This window comes from Pithys albifrons, chromosome 3, assembly GCF_047495875.1.
Source record: "Pithys albifrons albifrons isolate INPA30051 chromosome 3, PitAlb_v1, whole genome shotgun sequence".
Lineage (NCBI taxonomy): Eukaryota > Metazoa > Chordata > Aves > Passeriformes > Thamnophilidae > Pithys > Pithys albifrons.
The window spans coordinates 89284363-89302312 of record NC_092460.1 but is presented as its reverse complement, the minus strand read 5'-3'; the positions used below and the strand labels follow the sequence as shown (position 1 = coordinate 89302312).

The 17950-nt window shown below is 39.8% G+C and overlaps 1 protein-coding gene across 2 annotated transcripts in view; it reads right to left on the bottom strand.

The window, feature by feature from the left end:
• Window positions 1–17950, bottom strand: part of RELN (reelin) — a 281484-nt gene that overhangs the window by 195399 nt on the left and 68135 nt on the right. For both annotated transcript variants that reach the window (XM_071552669.1, XM_071552670.1), the window contains exon 3: window positions 6378–6513. In XM_071552669.1, coding sequence (XP_071408770.1) covers window positions 6378–6513 — 136 coding nt within the window. The remainder of the gene's footprint in view (window positions 1–6377; window positions 6514–17950) is intronic.

Below are 17950 nucleotides of genomic sequence, written 5' to 3'. Positions count from 1 at the left end.
AAATCTAATTCTTCACAGTCACATTAATCTTTGCTGTTTGGGGTCATACTTAGAGGAGCCATAATGATTCCATGCACAATGTTTGCATTTCACTGGAAAATTAACAAGCACAGAAGATGAAGGAGGCAATCTGGGCACCACATCAAAATGGGACATGAGAACAGAGCCAAGATCTGAATCAAATATTGGCTCATGATTTTCAGAATATTACACATAATGCTGATTGACAGCACAACAATGCCTCTACCCAGGAAGTGGAAAACAAAGCAAAGGAGTAATTTTTCTTCATAGTTCCACTAGACTGACACACCAACAAGGAACAATTACTGATGATTTTTTTCCACAAGGCATAAGTTATAAGCAATATGGAAATATTAAAATGACTGCAACACTGGGCTAACATCAGAATACACTGACTATAAACAAGGACTGTATCTTATTTGGCACTGCCTGTACATCCCTTGACTCGGAGTCCACACCAATATCACAAAAGGGGGTATGAAATACCCTGCTTCACCCTTATCTTGCAATAAAGAGTAGGAGGAGAAGAGCAGCACTTATCTGAAGCAGGGACCTGCTGCTTCACAGAACCCCAAAGCCAAGGCTGTCTGTACATGAAGGTTTCCCTGTGCCTTACGGCACCTCCTCAACTGACTGCATGGATTTCAAATCATAGCAGCAACTGGAATGCTGTGAGCAACAACGTATTTCATGGTAAAATTCTGTGACATCATAAGAGGGAGAAAAACTTACATGACAATATAATTAAGATTTGATTGATTATACATAAATCTAAGGGACCTAAGGGACCTCCCTTCTGATATTTGCCATTTTGTATTTATTTTTTGTTAGTATTTGCGTGTATTATCATTGTGTATAGAGTAAACATAATTGTCTACTTAATCTTGATGATTATCCTCTGTATTTCTGTCGAACAATTGGAAAAAACACAGTAAACATCACGTCTTTAATGACAGTTTAGCAACGTGGTTTACCAGGGGAATGTGGTTCCTTCAGGCGATATAGCCCTTTTTCACCCTGGCTAGAGGACTAATATAGCAAACCATGTAATCTTTCTTGAGTGTTTATTCAGTATTTCCATAATTATTATCATAAGTTTTCTATAAATGCTTTAAATAGGTAGCCAAGTCTCTCAATCACAGTCTTTATGTTCTGTAGTGTTTGTACAGCATATTTCAAGTTCATACATTAATACCATTGCCAGTTCTGAAACAGCCTTAAAGGGATGAAAAGACCAGTTCTGGAACAGGGTAATTCAAACTTCCCAGAAAGGAGTTGTAACTTTAGGTGCTCATGGGTAAAAGCATACTCTCAGTGAAAAACTTTTCTCCTTTCTTAAAAATTTCTTGCAAGGTTCTTTCAGTAGTTCAGCTATCTGCTTCAGCATTGGGTCCCAAACATTTTCTGGGAGCTATGCTAAGAACTGGCTACTCCTGCCTCAGGAGAAGTGATGTGCCAGTCCCTGCTTCAGCCACCACAACTCTCTTACCTCTGTCTTCACGGGGGGGATACCACCACAGCTACTCCTGCTCCCCTTTAGCTGTTTCCACCATAAGCTGTGCTAATTAGGTGGCACATAATGTATGATTGGGCCTTTTAGTACTTCCAAAGGTTTCTCAGTGTACAGAACATTATGATCAGCTGTGATGGGTCACATTCCTTACATGGGTTATTAGACCTTGCCTACAGACTCAGACTGACAGCTTTATGATAGTCCAGTCTACTATTAATAACAGCTATAGAGAGTATGTATAGACTCAATTGTCATTATTAGACACCTGTTCAGTGACTATCAAAAACGGCTAAAAATACTTCTTTCTCTAGGTAATTTCTCTAGCCATCAATTCTATTTAATACAATAACTGGAATTTCTGCAGTAAACCATGCTGCTGGTCAAAACACAGTATGCTTTTGCTATTTAGGTCAGCTTTATCACTTTTGCAAACTAGTAAGTTAAGCCATCTATAAAACAACAGGCTTAACCTAAGATGCAGCCCAGTGTGCCACTCTGCTTAACAGCCATTATTATCCCCCCTGACAGGCTGAGCTTTAACTAGGTTAGTGTGAGCTTAGAGCAGAAATTACAAACCACAAAACCCAGCTGAAGGATTATGAAGATAATGTTCTACAAATTTGCACACAACCAGAGAAACGACTCGTTAGTGTAAAGGAGGACCTACTATTTTGTGGTGGTAAAGAGCATTACAGATCCTGGCAATTTGCTTAGGAGGCTCTGGTGTTCAACATCTGTTTAAGACAGTCCTAAGGTATTGCTAGGAAAACTGTTCTGCAATAAATGATGCATTTTAGCTTTTATTTCCTCAACTTATCTGGTGGTATCTATGGCAAAAACATCCAAAAGGATTACAACAAGATGTACAACAAGGGACACCAGCAGCTTTCAGTGTTTCTCTTAGAAGAGAAACGTTCTTCTGAATATTTATTTAGTAGCCATAAAAGGTACTTTGATGGAAAAAAACCATTCAGAGCAAAAATATGATTGCACACAATTAGTGTAAAAGAATAAAAAGAAGAAGGCTGTGTTTCATTTTGCACAGAAGCGGGTTGGCTCCAGCCACCTTCCCCCATGGAGCACAAGGCTGTACACCATCTCTTGTCCTGGTGAAACTGGGGGGGAAGGCTTGCTGAATGAAACAGTGAGCCAAGGAAAGATGCATGGCTCCATCAGGTAACATTATATTCAGGTACAGCAGCAGCACAGCGCTGTGTGCAATGGAAAGAATTGGACTACATCAAACTGCAGAGATGAGGAATATTCCAGTGAGACAGGAATGAGCACTGTGCTGCCACGCTGGTACATGAGGTATGAATCCCAATTTGCTGTGCCCCTGCATCTCACATACTCAGAAACAAGCCCATCTTCCTTGCAGGAGCACCCTGCAGAACTGTGCCCCACATCCCTCCCCACAGCATTCTCACTTCCCCTCACCCCAGAGGATGAGAGCTTTGCCAGCCCTCCTTCCCCAAACAGCAGCAGCACTTTGTGTGTCCCTCACTGGCTGTTCCAGCAAATTAACCATGGCCAGGAGCCACCCTCCTCAGCCATGACTGGGAAAGGCAGGCTGGGCTGGTAACTGGAAACTGAGATATTTATGCCAAGAATATTTCTGGTAGTTTATAGACAAATAGTTGTAGCAGGCAGGTCTGTTGCAGAAATGTCCAAATTTACTGCTATAAATGGTATACCTGGCTATTGACTTTTATGAAACTTAGTATCTTGAGATCTCAACCCCTTTGACATGTTTGGTTATCAACTGGTACACAAGCTACAAGAAAGGACAGACTGACAGCATCACCACACAAACCTTGTTTCTTAGGGGTTCAGTGTTTTTCAGGATTGAGCTCTAGAAGAGCACACCAAAATGTATAGATGAAGTGAAAGGGAATTTTGCCCATAATGTTAGGACTTTGTGCCACATCCACAGAATCCACTGTTCCAGTGGAAGCCAGAACAGGTCAATAGTGTGTGCAGTTAACAAAAGCAAGCTGTGCATTGACCTGTGACAGATTTGCCTGATAACCTTTGTCCAGTTCCTCATGAGAATTGTCCAGGGAGAGATACCAGCACTGCAAAAATCGCATGCCAAGGCTAGTGCTAATTAATAACCTTATTATCCATCCCCAGAGGGGTCAAAGACTAATGAGCTCATCTGAATCACAGACATATTGGCAACAAACAGCACAGGAAGCTGTCCATACCTATATTGCACTGTTTTCAGAGCCTATAAATTCAGGTACCTTTTGCAAATACTTTTAATTTATACTAAATTCAAATAATAGATACTAAAGGTAATAAATATTGAATGTAATATATATTAAATTTAAACTATATATTAAATTTAAAGAGTTAAAAAATCTTGTTTCTTATTTGCTATAAAGGCACAAAGGGAGACAAACAAGGTAGAGCCAATTCTTTGGAACTCCTGAAGTCAGGGACTGGGTAAAGCAGGCAGGCTAACACTTCACCACAAAAATAGCCTTGTTTACTGCAACTTGTGATTTAGTAGGCAAGGGAAACACCAGCTGAGGCAAGAAAGTGTGGGCAGCAGAAGAAAAATTGAGGAGGAGGATCAGAGGTAAGACATATTTCTCCTCTTTACATTTCCTTCAACTGATGATTACATTTACTCAGTAGTCCTGCAGCCAAGTGTGATCCTGGAGTAAACACCAACTTTGGAGAAGATGAGCCTTTCCACTCCAGTATGAATTTGTTCTGTGGGGAATCAAACTGATATAATTGCATCATTTTGCTCATCCTCAAAGGCAAAACAGTATCACCCAACCTCATGCCATGGGGTGAGGCATTCTGAAAAGCCACCAAGCCTGACAGTCCCATGGGCCAGGAACCCTGGGAGCAGCTGTGGTGCTGGGCTCCGCAGTGCAGGATCAGATCTCTCAGCCCTGCCAGCTGTAGGTTTACATTTACACTGCAATTACATGGTCAAGAATAAATTCAGATTTCTGCAATATATGTCCTTCACTGCAGCATGGCTAAAGACTCTACTGATGTAGAACAAACACCACCCTTTTTGAAGGGGTGCTAATGCTGAAGAGCTGGAAATTAGAGATTGATTTCCAAAACCTCAGTGCTGACGACAATATTGAACCTTCTATGGATTTCAAGATGGGCAAGAACTCATTGCCTTAGAAAACATCTCTTTAATTTCACTTAAATGGGAATCAGCAGTCATAGTAGTGTTTGTATTTCTGTGGAGTTATTTGTCAGTTCTTCTTCAACAATGACAAACATGAACAAAAAAAAAACTCAACACAAAACCATGGAAAAAAGTCAGTCACAGGAAAATGAATGACTGGTTATAAAGTGACCTCAAAACCCAGAGTGAAGAATCACATCTCATAAACAAATACATTCACAGTCAATGTGCAAGTTAGGATCAACAATTAAACAATTATTTCTAGAATACCAGAAAAAGAAAAAAAAATTGACTAAGAAAGGGAGAAAGCAAGACTACACAGAGAAGATGTACAGGCACCTTAAGGAAAAAATTTTAGCTGCTTCGACTTGATCAACAAAGGAAACTATTTTTAGAAAGGAATAAAAGGAAGTATAAAATTCACAGGCTTTCCACAGATAAAAAACCCCACAGCTGACAGATTTCCACAAGGTATATACATCTGTTGTACATACAACAAATAAATTCTCAGAATTTAGTTGCCACTCATCAAAACTAATTTGTTTTTTCCTAATTTGCTGTTACATGTTTAGAAGAAAAAAGGGCTAGAAATAAAACTGTCTTGAGATTGTCATCACAGCTAACAAATAATGTATCCTGACAATATAGGCAAAAAAAAAAGTGCATTATGTAGGTAAAGGGAAATCAATCACAGGTACTGTGCTCACCATCAGCAACTTATGCTCTCAAAGTCTGTCGCTCATTTTTTCTTTTCACTACAGTATAACAACTTCATTATGTGGGGCACTTACCTGCAGCTTCCCAGTATAGATACAAAGGGAATAATACTCAAAGTAAGGTTTGTTTTGGCAACAGGAAGGTCACAGAAACACTGAAAAGGTCTCTGAAATGTTGCAATTATTCCCTTACTGAATTAGGGAGCAGTCTGCCTTTTTTTTCCTTGAAGGTCAAACCTTATACTTTTCCTACTTTCAACTGGCTCTAGGTGTATTTTCTTTCTCAAATCTGATCTACCAAAATCCTGGGACAAATAATTAGAAATTACTTGAAGGTAAAATACAGTGGTAATAAGCTCATAATTCAAGTTAAGCCTTGTATTTTGTTGGAACTTTATGTGGTACTAAATCACCAAATGATTACTTGGGTCTTTAAAAAAAATACCAGATAAACCTTTTGGTTATTCTTGGTTCAGCAGAAGTCAAAAGGTGTTTTTAATTAGGAACAGTAAATACCTGTGCACGACTACTCTAAAATACTTGTACTTTATGTCGATGCTTACAATCCAAGTGATATATTTGTGTGATGTTCTAACTTATATTAAATGTAATAGTTAAAAAATCATGTCAGTGCAAAGAAGCTATATGCATAAAGGATCAATAATATGATTAATTACTAAGAAGAAACAATTTCTGCTTAAATGCTAGACTTGTATGTTGTTTCTCTGATGACGTGCTACATTACAAACCACTATCTCCTTCCTACATGCTTTGAAAATATCAACTCCTAATATGCACAGAAACTCTTCAGTCAGGAAGAACTCAGTATTTTTACTTCATGTTGAAGTCTACACTCTGCAGTTCACCCTGACTGACTCCTTCACCCAGACATAGTGCGAGCAGGTAGGATCACTTCATCATCTCTGAAGTGCTTTGTTCCCATGGCCTTGGTGTGTGTACGTACATGAAGTTGACGCAGCCCGTCCCTGCGGGTGGAGCGATCCAAACAAAGCTGAGGTTTGTAGTCGGGAGATGGCTCACATGGGATGCAACCACACTGCACATAAACTGGTTTCCAAACTGGTGGTCGGACATAATTCCTAGGAGAAAGACACAGAGGAGAAAAACAGTAACATGTGTTAATGGCTCATTGCAAGGTGCTAACAGACCGAGAAATACATCTGCCATGAGTTTCATCGTGCAACATGGGGAGAAAAAAATCCAAGAGTATGCCATTGAGTAATTAGATTAATGCCAATCAAAATATTGGAGCTGGCCTTTGAGCCAAGAATGACTTAATATTTACTGCAGGGCTCCATGTATTTATTGCCCTTACTCCTCATGAGGCAAATTTCAGAGGAATTATTTGCATTTTTGAAGAAGGAGCTGAAATCACAACATTATTCCATTACGTCATTTACACGTATTACAGATCTAAAAGAAAATAAACCTGAAGCAAAAAAAATTGCCCTGTTTTAATAAGAAAAAATGAAGCTTTTAGAGAAAGCTATTATCCTTCTGTACACAGTTTTTTTCTATTTGCAAAAAAACAGAGAAGCTCTGGATTCATGAAACCTTCCAATCTGATATAAAAGCAGCAACCTTCCACAGTTTTACGAGTATACATTCCTTTGATTTTTTCTGTTTTTTTGAAACATGCCTGTAATACATGGATGAATGTAAATGTCATCTATTAATTCCTCCCTCTGGAATTCACTACAGTTCATCATTAGACAAAACCCTGTATTTTTTAACATAAAACAATATCTGACAGCAATCTTCTCCCCCTCGGAGCCCTTCTGTGGTTTCCTACAAAGCAGTGCAAACTTGGTTGTTTGTTTGACACCCTCTGGCTTAAACTAAGACAATCTTACTGCAGTGGATCACTGCACCTTTAATCCTAGCACATGAAAGAGTAACTGTTGAAACTATTCTTTTAAATGCAGCTATCAGAAGGGAATGCCTTGTTCCATGTTACTTCAAATATTGAACCTTCATTTCAGAAAAAAAGTGGCATGGGCTAAAACATTGCTAATAGGATCAAAGGAAAAGAAAATGGTTGCAGATACTTCTGTGCTCAGCAAGGTCACTGTCAGCTGTTAGGTGATTGTGTCTCAAAGTTTATAGTGACTCGTAGTTCTCATATTCACTCATTGCAATTCGAACAACAGAGAAATAAAACCCACCTCTGCCTCTCAAAATCTTTTACTACTGTTTTTGATGGCAATTCTTCTATAATGGGAATGCAGCAATCTCTCTTGAGCCCTCACAGATCCAGAGGTAGAAGGAGTGGAAGGCAAGTGAGAGATTTACATCAAGGAGGAGGATGGATCCTTCCTAAGGCAAACACATTGTTCCACCTGGTCCTCCCCAGTGACTGCCATGCCAGCAACACATTGCAGGGAGGGGTGGCTGTCTCACAAATAAACCATTTCACATTTTATGGACCAAAAGCAACATCTGAAATCCCATTCAGGCACGGGGATCACAGACTATAGCTCAAGGTTATAGATGTTATCTGTCCTGAGGGCTATGAAACTCTAAATCAGCTTCAGTTTTTCTGGGGGGAGAAACGAGCCACAGTAAATTTAAGCAATTCTTCTTTGGAATGACAGGAGGCTGCAGGTGATGGTTGTGATGACTACATATTTTTTATAAATAACCACAACCTCCCCAGTCAGGGTTTTTCAGCTGGCTCCCCACTGAGAATACACATGAGACTTTCTGTCATTCACACAGTTACAGCTCAACTCCCCAACTGATGCTAAAGCTCATTGCGTCAGGACAGTCACAGAGTGCCTGAACTCCCCTGAGTGGAGCCTCTTCTCTGGAGATGAATAGTAGGGAAATCCAGTAATATGGTATTTTACCTACTCTATTGCAAGAGCCCAGATGCAGATGAGGTTTGGCCATCTCTTGCCATGCTGTAGTGTTATTTTACATCTTTATGTGCCTTTTGTGGCTAATTGAGAGGGCCGTCATTAACATCCTCAAAGAAAGACATTTGACTGGTGCCCAGACTCAGTGCCCTGCTCTGACTGCTGGTCTATCCAGCAGTACCCTTCTGAGACAGATGTGTACAAAAATATGCTGAGTGAGATCCCTCACAGGGTGAGTGGTATTTAAACAACTGCTTTGCTTTATTGAGTGTGAAAGGTGGTAGCTGTGCTTCTTTCCCACAATTCTGGGTCTTGTCCCTCTCTCTTTGAAGCTTGTGCTAAAGACAGTGACTCCAGTGATGTGGGCTGGGGTCTCTGGAACTGATGCAAAGCACCAGCCACTGTCTGTCATCATCCCTGGCTGTACAATGGCAAACAGCGAGCCACAGACTTTATCAGGTTAATTAAATAACAGATGCTGTCAGGGGAGAAGCAGGAACAGGCCTTCAGTTTGAAGAGATCCCCCTTTCTCCAGAGTCAGCCAAATACAAGGGAGGACAAAGACTGCCCTACCACATCCACCAGCCAGGGGACAGGCACAGAGACTTGGGAAATGTGACTGCTCCCCTCCTTGGCAGCAACTTGTGAGTTAATGAATTCCCTCAGTTTCAGGCAGTGGACTGCAAAAATGTGTCTAATACATCAAACACATACAACATCTGTGGAGAATTTCTTTTTTCCTTTGATTTACATTAAAAAAAAACAACTTTGCAGCGACTAGAATAAATACTAAACAATTAGAAAAACCAACTCATTCAAATTTATTTTTAGAAAAAAGTCAATGAATAGTACAGCAACTATTCAAAATACCAACTTTATAATTTTATCACCATTATCTTTATGTTTTATTAATAATTTATTTTCATCATTTTTACAGTAAAAACAGCAATACTCATCTGCTGGACCTTTCCAGAATACGTCAACTCCATTTAGGAGTTCAGGTCTTCAGAACATTTAACAATTTAGTACTGAAACTCAGGTGAGTGACAGTGTTATTATAAAACCTTTTTGAGGCTTGAATCCCAAGGTTTCCTACTGAAAAGATGAATGGAAAAATCATAAAAATGCAAAAAGTTGAGAATGCAATTGACACTAAGAACTCACTAAATTAAGGATAAAGAAGGGTATTTCCCCCTTTTGCCTCCAGCCTCTCTGCAGTACCTCACTATGGAACACAACTCCTCCTTTCTCTTCCATCTCTTCTCCAACCACAGTTAGTTGCTCTCAGACTGAATAACAAATCAAAGGACAAATGTGAAACAACATTCTGCTGCAAAAAAAAATTGAATGAATCCAAACCAAGCCTGATTATATAGCAGCACTCAGAACAAAACTATATCCTGTATGTACCTCAGACAGCTTCCAGGACAGAGTGGGCCTTCATTTCAGGCACTTGGCTCAGGTCAAGAGTGTTCCATAGGTACCCCCCTCACACTGTATACATTCAAATCTACTGTTTACAAAACTAACAATCCTAAGGTAAAATTTTAAGATCGGCCTCTATAAAACTCTATGAGCACATAAGCAAATAATTTTTCCATGTCATTTATTGAATACTTATTGAATACTGAAATGTTCAAAGGTTTGAGAGATGTACACACCACTCACAGCTGTAAGATGTGCTCCATGCACAGAAGCTGTGAGCAGCACTCTGAACTCGTCTTGCCTTGGTTTTTACAGCATGTGCTCATCATAATGACATGTTAGACACCTGCACTTCCTAAATTCTCCACCCCCTAAAATTTCTGAAGCTTTAGGAGATTCAGTATCATCAGTATAACCATTATAACCATTCGAATCCCAAACAAGCTTTCTACCTGCCAACAGCACTGCTAGGAGAGGAACTAGAGAGACTCAGTCTCTCTCTTGGGAATTTAGTAGCTGTTTTTATTGTGTAAACTTTTAAAAAATGTGCTTAGTTCTTTTCAATGCACTGTGTATAGTCACTGAATCAAAGAACTTCTATGTAGAGGTAGATTTCAAGAGATAGAATAAATACAAGAAATCCAGGGATAGAGAAAAATTATTGAGTGGAAAATCTTAGGCAAACTCAGATGAAAAATATAGAGCTTCAGTCTTTACATGTTTAAAATTTTTCGATTGATAATCACAATCATTTGTAAGGGTGTAGCAGGTAACTATTTTGTTTCTTTTATATGGTGACATAGAGGAAGATGAGCAAGATGTAAAATCTGTTAGGTGGTCCATAAGTGGCCAAATTCAAGTGTAGTCCCCAAACTCATTATTACTTTCACCTTGTTGTGTAGATTCTCCAAAAGGGAGAACTATAGAGGACAGCAATATTGTCCCATTTAGGCCCCTGGAAGCCAAAAGATGATCTTTTTTATTGGTAGAGCTTGGAAAGAATCTAATGGGGCAGACAAATGCAGAAAGATTCACATCATTTTCTGTTTTTTTAAGTCTGAGAAATATCTGTGATAGTCTTGACTTAAATGCAATAACAACATAATGTTTGGTATTAGAACATGACATATCCTCCTTAGAAAGAAGTTTTCTAAACCACAAATTTATGCAGGGAGCTCATCTGCACGCCAAGGTCCTTGGTAAATCCCTCACTGAGGCTAACTCAACAGAATTTCCAGAACTGAACCAGATGGTAGGTAGTCTACCATTTTCTATTTATTACATGAATTTGAGTATGATACTAAAGGAGAGGGTTACTGTTAAACACAGATGTAAAATGAATGACCACATTTTAATTTTGTTGCCTTAAAACTGATTATCTGCTATATGCTTCCATTTTCAAAGCTGTATGTGTCAACAAAATTACAAACACAAAATATTGATGAAATACAAAGAACACAAAGCCCAAGTAACCAAATCACTCCAGGATCTTTGGCAAAGAAATCATTCCCGATTAGTAGATAACAAATCTAAGTCAGAAACAGACATTTTCAAATTAGATTTTACATCATGTAAAAATGAAGTACCAATATCTTTCCTTAGGAAACAGAGCTGGAGACCTACATTCTCCAGCCAGGCTGTAGCAACTTGAAGGGTGATCCACAAACTGACAAGCTAAGAACAGTTCTGCCTGTGTTACAAAGCAGGGAGTGATGCAAACAGGAGTGTGCTGAATCCCATGCCAAAATGGACATAGAGAGCCTGCAGCTTGCTTTTCCCATGCAGCACCAGGGACCTGTTCTGAGACGGAATGTAGGACTGTTCTTTCTTTACCAAAATAAAAGATGCTAGTAGCCATACTTTTTATAATTACCATTTAAAGCAATCACTTTTGCAGAGAGCTGATGCCCTCAGTCTCTTCCTCTCATAACCACATTCTCTCTGTGAAGCTGAAGACCAGTTACATAGAGATCCCCCACCCTCCTGTCATATGTAAGACCACACTCCTCAGATGCAGGACTGCCAGACAAGTGCCAGAACTTGGCACTTGGAGCCTGATTTTTTAGTAAAGTCCCTGCAGGACAGGTTTCCGGGACCACTGCATAGCCAAGGTTCTCCTGCAAGTTAAGGGAAAGCCACACACCTTTCCACATCATTTGAGAAGCAAATTGGAGGCACAGTTGGACAGGTGGCTGGAAAGCCCTGAACTTACAGAAAGCCAAGTGCAGGCCCTAATGTATACGGACACAACGTGCTATTTACAGCTGCTGAAGCTGCAACATTCAGACCACATTTTCAGATGTAGGGACTTTCTTTCGTCCTATGTCTCTTTGGATAGTTAAAGGACCTTTTTGATCCATACTTGTAAACACATGTGAAATGAAATACATGTTTTCACTGAATGCTACAGCAACTGAAATAATGGTTTATTTTTAGTTATTGGAAGAATATTTGAGCAATACCCTTAAACTGTTATGAATCCCTTTCAGGACTCTGCAATGTATATCTTAAAATTCTGTGGAGAACTAGTGGTAGGAAGAAAATCAAATTGCTCTCTGTTTATGTTGAGTTTTCTTTCTTTCATTTTGTTTTGGTGTTTGTTTGTTTTGTTTTTTTCTTAAACCCAAATGTGTTGAAGAATAACATCAGTAGTCTCTGTTAAAAATGAATAAAAAATATCTGAAGCTGGTAACTGTAATTTCACAAATGTACAACTATGAGCCCATGCTGTTTGTACCCAAGCAAGCAGCCAGCTAAATAAATTACCCATGCAAATCCCTTTCAAAGTGAGTAAAGATGCAGAATATGGCCCTAAGTGAACTGCACCCACCCAGTTTAAATATGTTGTTGCTGATTGATTTTGGGAGGGGGTGATTTCGTTCTGCTTCACAGGAAAGACACATCTCGTTTGACAGAGTGTAACAGACTGCTAAAGCACTTGGTAGCCCTTGTGATCAATTAAAGGTCAGGATGGCTTGGTAAATTATTAAACAGTATGAAGAAAGGTAAGACCAGAAACTGTCAGATATTCTTCCACTCAGCAATATACTACCTTTATCTTTCTTGAAGTCATGTGTTTTGCTATTATTATTACTGTTTCATTATTAAATAATAAATACTTTCAGCATATGCAATGCTGAGGGAAAATATCATCCCCATACTAATATGAAAAGTAGAAAAAGACCAGATAAATGTAGAACATCTTAATAAAATCTGTCACTAAAATCCGTAACTCCTGTAATCAGAGGACAACTATAGCCTTAATACAGCAATGTAATTCCAGGGAAGATACCACTCTGCTGAAATGACTCACACTTGGGACAAGAAGCATGGGGTCTGTAAGCTTGTACTCCATATGTAAAATTTAAATGTTGGGGGTTTTAAAATTTAGAGAACAATTTATTGCAAGTTCACATTTGAATTACATTGACAAATTGGGATCCAGGTAAGAAGCAGATCACTTTGGGGCTTTTATGTGCTTTATGCTCACATTTTTGAATATTTACTGGAGCAAGCCCTTCACTAGAAGCACAGGTTTGCAGAATGAACCTCTAATACACAGATTTTTGACAATTTGCTCTGAAAGAGTGGATATATTTTTGCGCAATCTCTCTTTTATAGTTCTACTTTAAAGGAATTGTTAATCAAAACTTTTGAGCAGCCTTTTGTTAGAACCTACTTAGAGGTATAATTGCATCTCAGGGATTTATGAGTACTGGTTTCATTAAACCTAACAACAGCTACATATATGGAAATTGTGGTGCATAAGGAGGAGAATATCCCTTCTTTTGCATAATTCCCCAGGACACTGACTGAGCCCCTTGTGTAATGTGAGATATGGCTGCACAAGTCAGGGGGATGGGGGTGGTAAGACCCTGGACTGCAGCATGTTGCTGGTTCCAGGGTGGCCAATATCAGAAGAGGTGAAAGGACAATTTACAGCTGAAGTCTAAGTGCTCCACAGAGAACAACATGGTGCTAAGTTCTCCAAGGCAAGTAGATTTAATAGCACTAAACAGGGACCAGAAGTAATATAAATAGAAAATGCTAATAAGCTACTGTGTTGCTGAAATACAGAAGAAGAAAACAAGTTTATTTCCAAAGGCTTGAGCCAAAATCTATTTAAAATGTTTTCCTAACAGCCCCAGCATGTTTTATAATAGCAACTTTTTCTTTATAGAAGCCTGTTAGGATGATACCTTCATTCTGGACTTGCTTTTCATAGGTCTATTTTAGCAACATAGTCCACTTTTTTCTGTTGAAGAAAAGCAGCTGTCCCTGGTTTGCATTCACTTACTGGGTTTTTTTACTGTTATCGTATTTGGCTGGTGAGTGTCTCATCCACGTAAGTAGCTCTTGTACAACTTCTCCAAAATATTGTATTATTCTCAGTCTTTCTGCTTCACAAACCTAAATCTGCGTCCCAGGAGCCAAATATCAGACACACTGCTGAGTGTGGCCTGAGTGGTTTGCATGGTGACAACACCCCTTCTTGGCTATACTGGTGCTGGTAACACCTCCTGGTACCCTATTTGCTCTTCTATAGCCTAGCATGACTAATTGGGGTAATAGCTTCAAGGCTTTACCTAGAAAAGCCTAAATCTCTCTTTAATTTATTTTAAATGAACTTAATGGTTTCTGGCAGCAGTCTGCCTTGTAATGCATTTACTCTATTTTGATCCTTCCCCTGCAGACATATTTTGCATTTGCCTGCGTTGCCTCAGTCACTGAAGGACTCACTCAGTGTCTGGCATCTTGGTTGTGCTTGCACTGTCTCTAATTACTCTTTAAATCTCTGTTATCGACATTATTGGTGAACTTGGATGCTTTAAAATAGATAGTTTCCTCCAAGGCAAATTAAGTCAAGTCAAACCAATCAATAAGGATAACTGTATAATGAAACCAGAGGGACTTCCATATAAATCTTTCCAGATGGGGTATTTATCATTTACAGACATCTCTTCCTGTTTTGGAGTGATGTCATTATGGAAGTTACCCCGTTCTATTCCCCAGTTCCTTATCTCAGATGATCTGAAAGTCAGCCTGAAACCATGTATTGTGTTGTCTGAGTTTCAACGGGGATAGAGTAGGTTTCTTCCTAGTAGCTGGTAGAGTGCTGTGCTTTGGATTTAGTGTGAGAGTAGCATTGATAACACACTGATGGTTAAGTTGTTGCTCAGTAGTGCTGACATGTAAAGTCAAGTAATTTTCAGTGTCTCATGCTCTGCCAGCAAGCAGGTGCACAAGAAGCTGGGAGGAAGCATGGCCAGGACAGGTCACCCAAACCAGCCAAAGAGATTCCATACCACAGAACATCATGCCCACTATATAAACTGAGGGGAGCTGTCCAGGAGCTGCCACCTTCTGCTCAGGGACAGGCTGGGCATCAGTCAGGTTGTGAGCAATTGCATTGGGCACCAGTTGTGGAGCTTTTTCACTTGGGTTTAACTCCTCTCTCATTTTAATTACTATTATTGTAATTATTACTATATTTTATTTTAATTATTAAACTCTTATCTCAACCCACAGGTTTGACCTCTTTCTGATTCTCCTTCCCATCTCACTGGGGGTAGGGAGGGGATTGGGAAGTGAGCAATTGGCTCACCATAGTTGGATTCTGGAGCTAAACTACAACATATGTACAGAAGCCACAGTGTGTCCCTCACTGGCATCAGCTTCGACATCTCCACAGACCTGGAGAAAAGAGGCCATCCCCATTCAGAGGAGCAGTCCCAGAGACACTGCAGGTCTCCTGATCCTCTCCCCACAGCTGGGCTTATAGCAGCCTTAGCAATGTCTGCATTAGAGGCAACTATGTAAGCTCTCTTACAGCCCCATGTCACCTTGCTGGGACACTGAAGTGACCTGTGGCATGGCCAGTCCCTCAGCCTCTGGAGACTCAGAACTCATAAACTGTAAATAAAGCTGCATAACCGGCACCATGGTCATTCTCAACCTCTGCAAAGGGGTGAAAGGAACAGAGAAATTACCAACCAAGTTAGTGGGAGAGGTAAGGGAGAAGCGGGGCTGGAAAAATGTGTTTGTGGGTTGAATGGAGGAATTTCCACTGAAATTGTCAAACTCTAAGAGTTCTTTTTTTAAAACTATGCTGAATTCAACACTACTGGCTAAAATAAATCCACCCGTATCTCTGTCCAGATCAAATTAGTGGTGGAAGAAAGCACAGTCCTGTACACCACCTGTATGCTCCACAGATATTTTGATGTATTGAAACAAAAACTGCAAGATTCGCTTTATCTATAGCCACAAATCTATTACATTTACAGCTTTTATAGCATAGGAGAACCAAACTGGGAGCGCTCTGGCTGGCAGTGGTGAGAAGGTGTTAGGTCTGGGCTAAAGCATCCCTGTGAGGGTTAATGTGTACTATGCAGGTGCTGTGTGCCAGCTGCAGGATGTGGGGATAGGAGGAGCCCAGAGGTGACTGCCAGCATGACTGAGACCAGTGTCAGTACCTCACTGACTCCCACCAGGGTGATGATACCCTGATCATGCAGTGTCACATCACTGTCTCCAGAGAAACAGCATGGGAAAACAGACACAGAAGTTTTGATATTCAGGTATTCAGTATTCAGGTATTTGATATTCAGTAAAGCTGAAGTTTGAAAATCACAGTGTTTCCCTGTTACACACCACTCACACTTTCCTTCATCACCAAAAGAGGTGATTTGCTGACTTCTGTGGTATTTTTGGCAAAAAAAAAAAAAAGAAGGAAGAAGAAAAATTCCCTTTCTATGAACACACAAACAGTTGCTTTAATTCTCTGTGCATCTTTAACAAATCTTTTTGTGATTACTACAGGACAAAACAGGAAGTCTGACAGTTGTTCCCTTTCCCTTGTAAAATGGGCAATAATTTACTTTGTCTCCTGGTTTATCTTAAATAGTGCAGTGATCCCACTCTTTGCAACTTTGTGCTGCCTCTCCCATGCTGATCAGCAATGGACCATAATGTTGAGAGTATTACTGAAGAGAAGAGCAGCATAGCCAGCAGGCTGAATGTATGCCCACTGAAGGCAGAATGGCACCCCTAAGAAGAAAACTCCTCAGAAAATGTATTGCAAGCTACCAAACATGAACAGCAAAACTTTAAGGTTACAAAACATAAATACAAAACTTTATGCATCAAAAAAACCAAAATAATCACAGACAACAAGCTCAGAGGGAGAGCAAATTATTTTACTAATTCATTCCCAAATTACTACTTTTAACTCTAGTGATGAGAAATGCCCCATGAGAAAAAATCTGGTGCATTGCCCCCAGCCATACGGTATATATTAGAACACACATACCACAGACAGAAAATTGTAACATCCCACTTTTGGTTTTATCTCAAAACACACACAGGCAGTTGAGAGTCACAGAGAAAGCAAAAATGTATTTCATTCCTTTGCCTGAAATTTACCTCCAAACAAAACAGCATCAATCCTAAATATGAAAAAGCACTTCTGGACCAGATATAAGAAAGGCAAATAAAAGCAAGTTACCAAGAACAGCAACTCTCTTGTAAGCTATCAGTCAATGTCAACTGAAACTTTTTTGGGAAAAGGCTGCTGTTACTGAAGTCTTTGTCCTCAAAAAGCACTTTGTGACTAAATGGTAAAAGTTAATCTTCTGCAGTCATTTCATGTGCAATATAGGATCTTAAAATACAGTCCTGGGAGTGCTGCCAGGAAGCTGCTGTTGGGTGGGCACAGCTGCAGGGCTGAGCAGCATCCCCCAGAAGGGCACATGCTGCTCCAGAGCCCTGGTCAAGGTCAGCAGCCCCAGCTGTTGGTGTGCTATCCACTTATGGGGGGGAAAAAATTAAAACAGAAAACAATACTCATATTTGAAGGCTAGTCAATATTCATGTGATGGCAGCTAATACCACAACATGCATGAAAATTAGGTGTGCTACAGAAACAGGGTGCAGGGTCCCTCTACTACTAAATGCCTTCCAAATCAACCCATGGTTTTGCTGGAAAGATGAGAGCTTTATCCAGAGCTATGGAAATATGAGGACAACACCAAAACAACTATCATGTGTAAGAGGTCTGCCTTGCATTTCAGAATCTGGGATTAAAATGGGAAAAATATTTGGACTCCAGACGTGAGGGGTTTGTATGAGGAGAGTTTCCCAGGTGCTGCTGCAGGTCTTTGAACTAGATTCTTGAATTTACTCTTAAAACTTGCTTGCTTCAGTTCTATAAATGAATGCTTAGCTAAAAGCC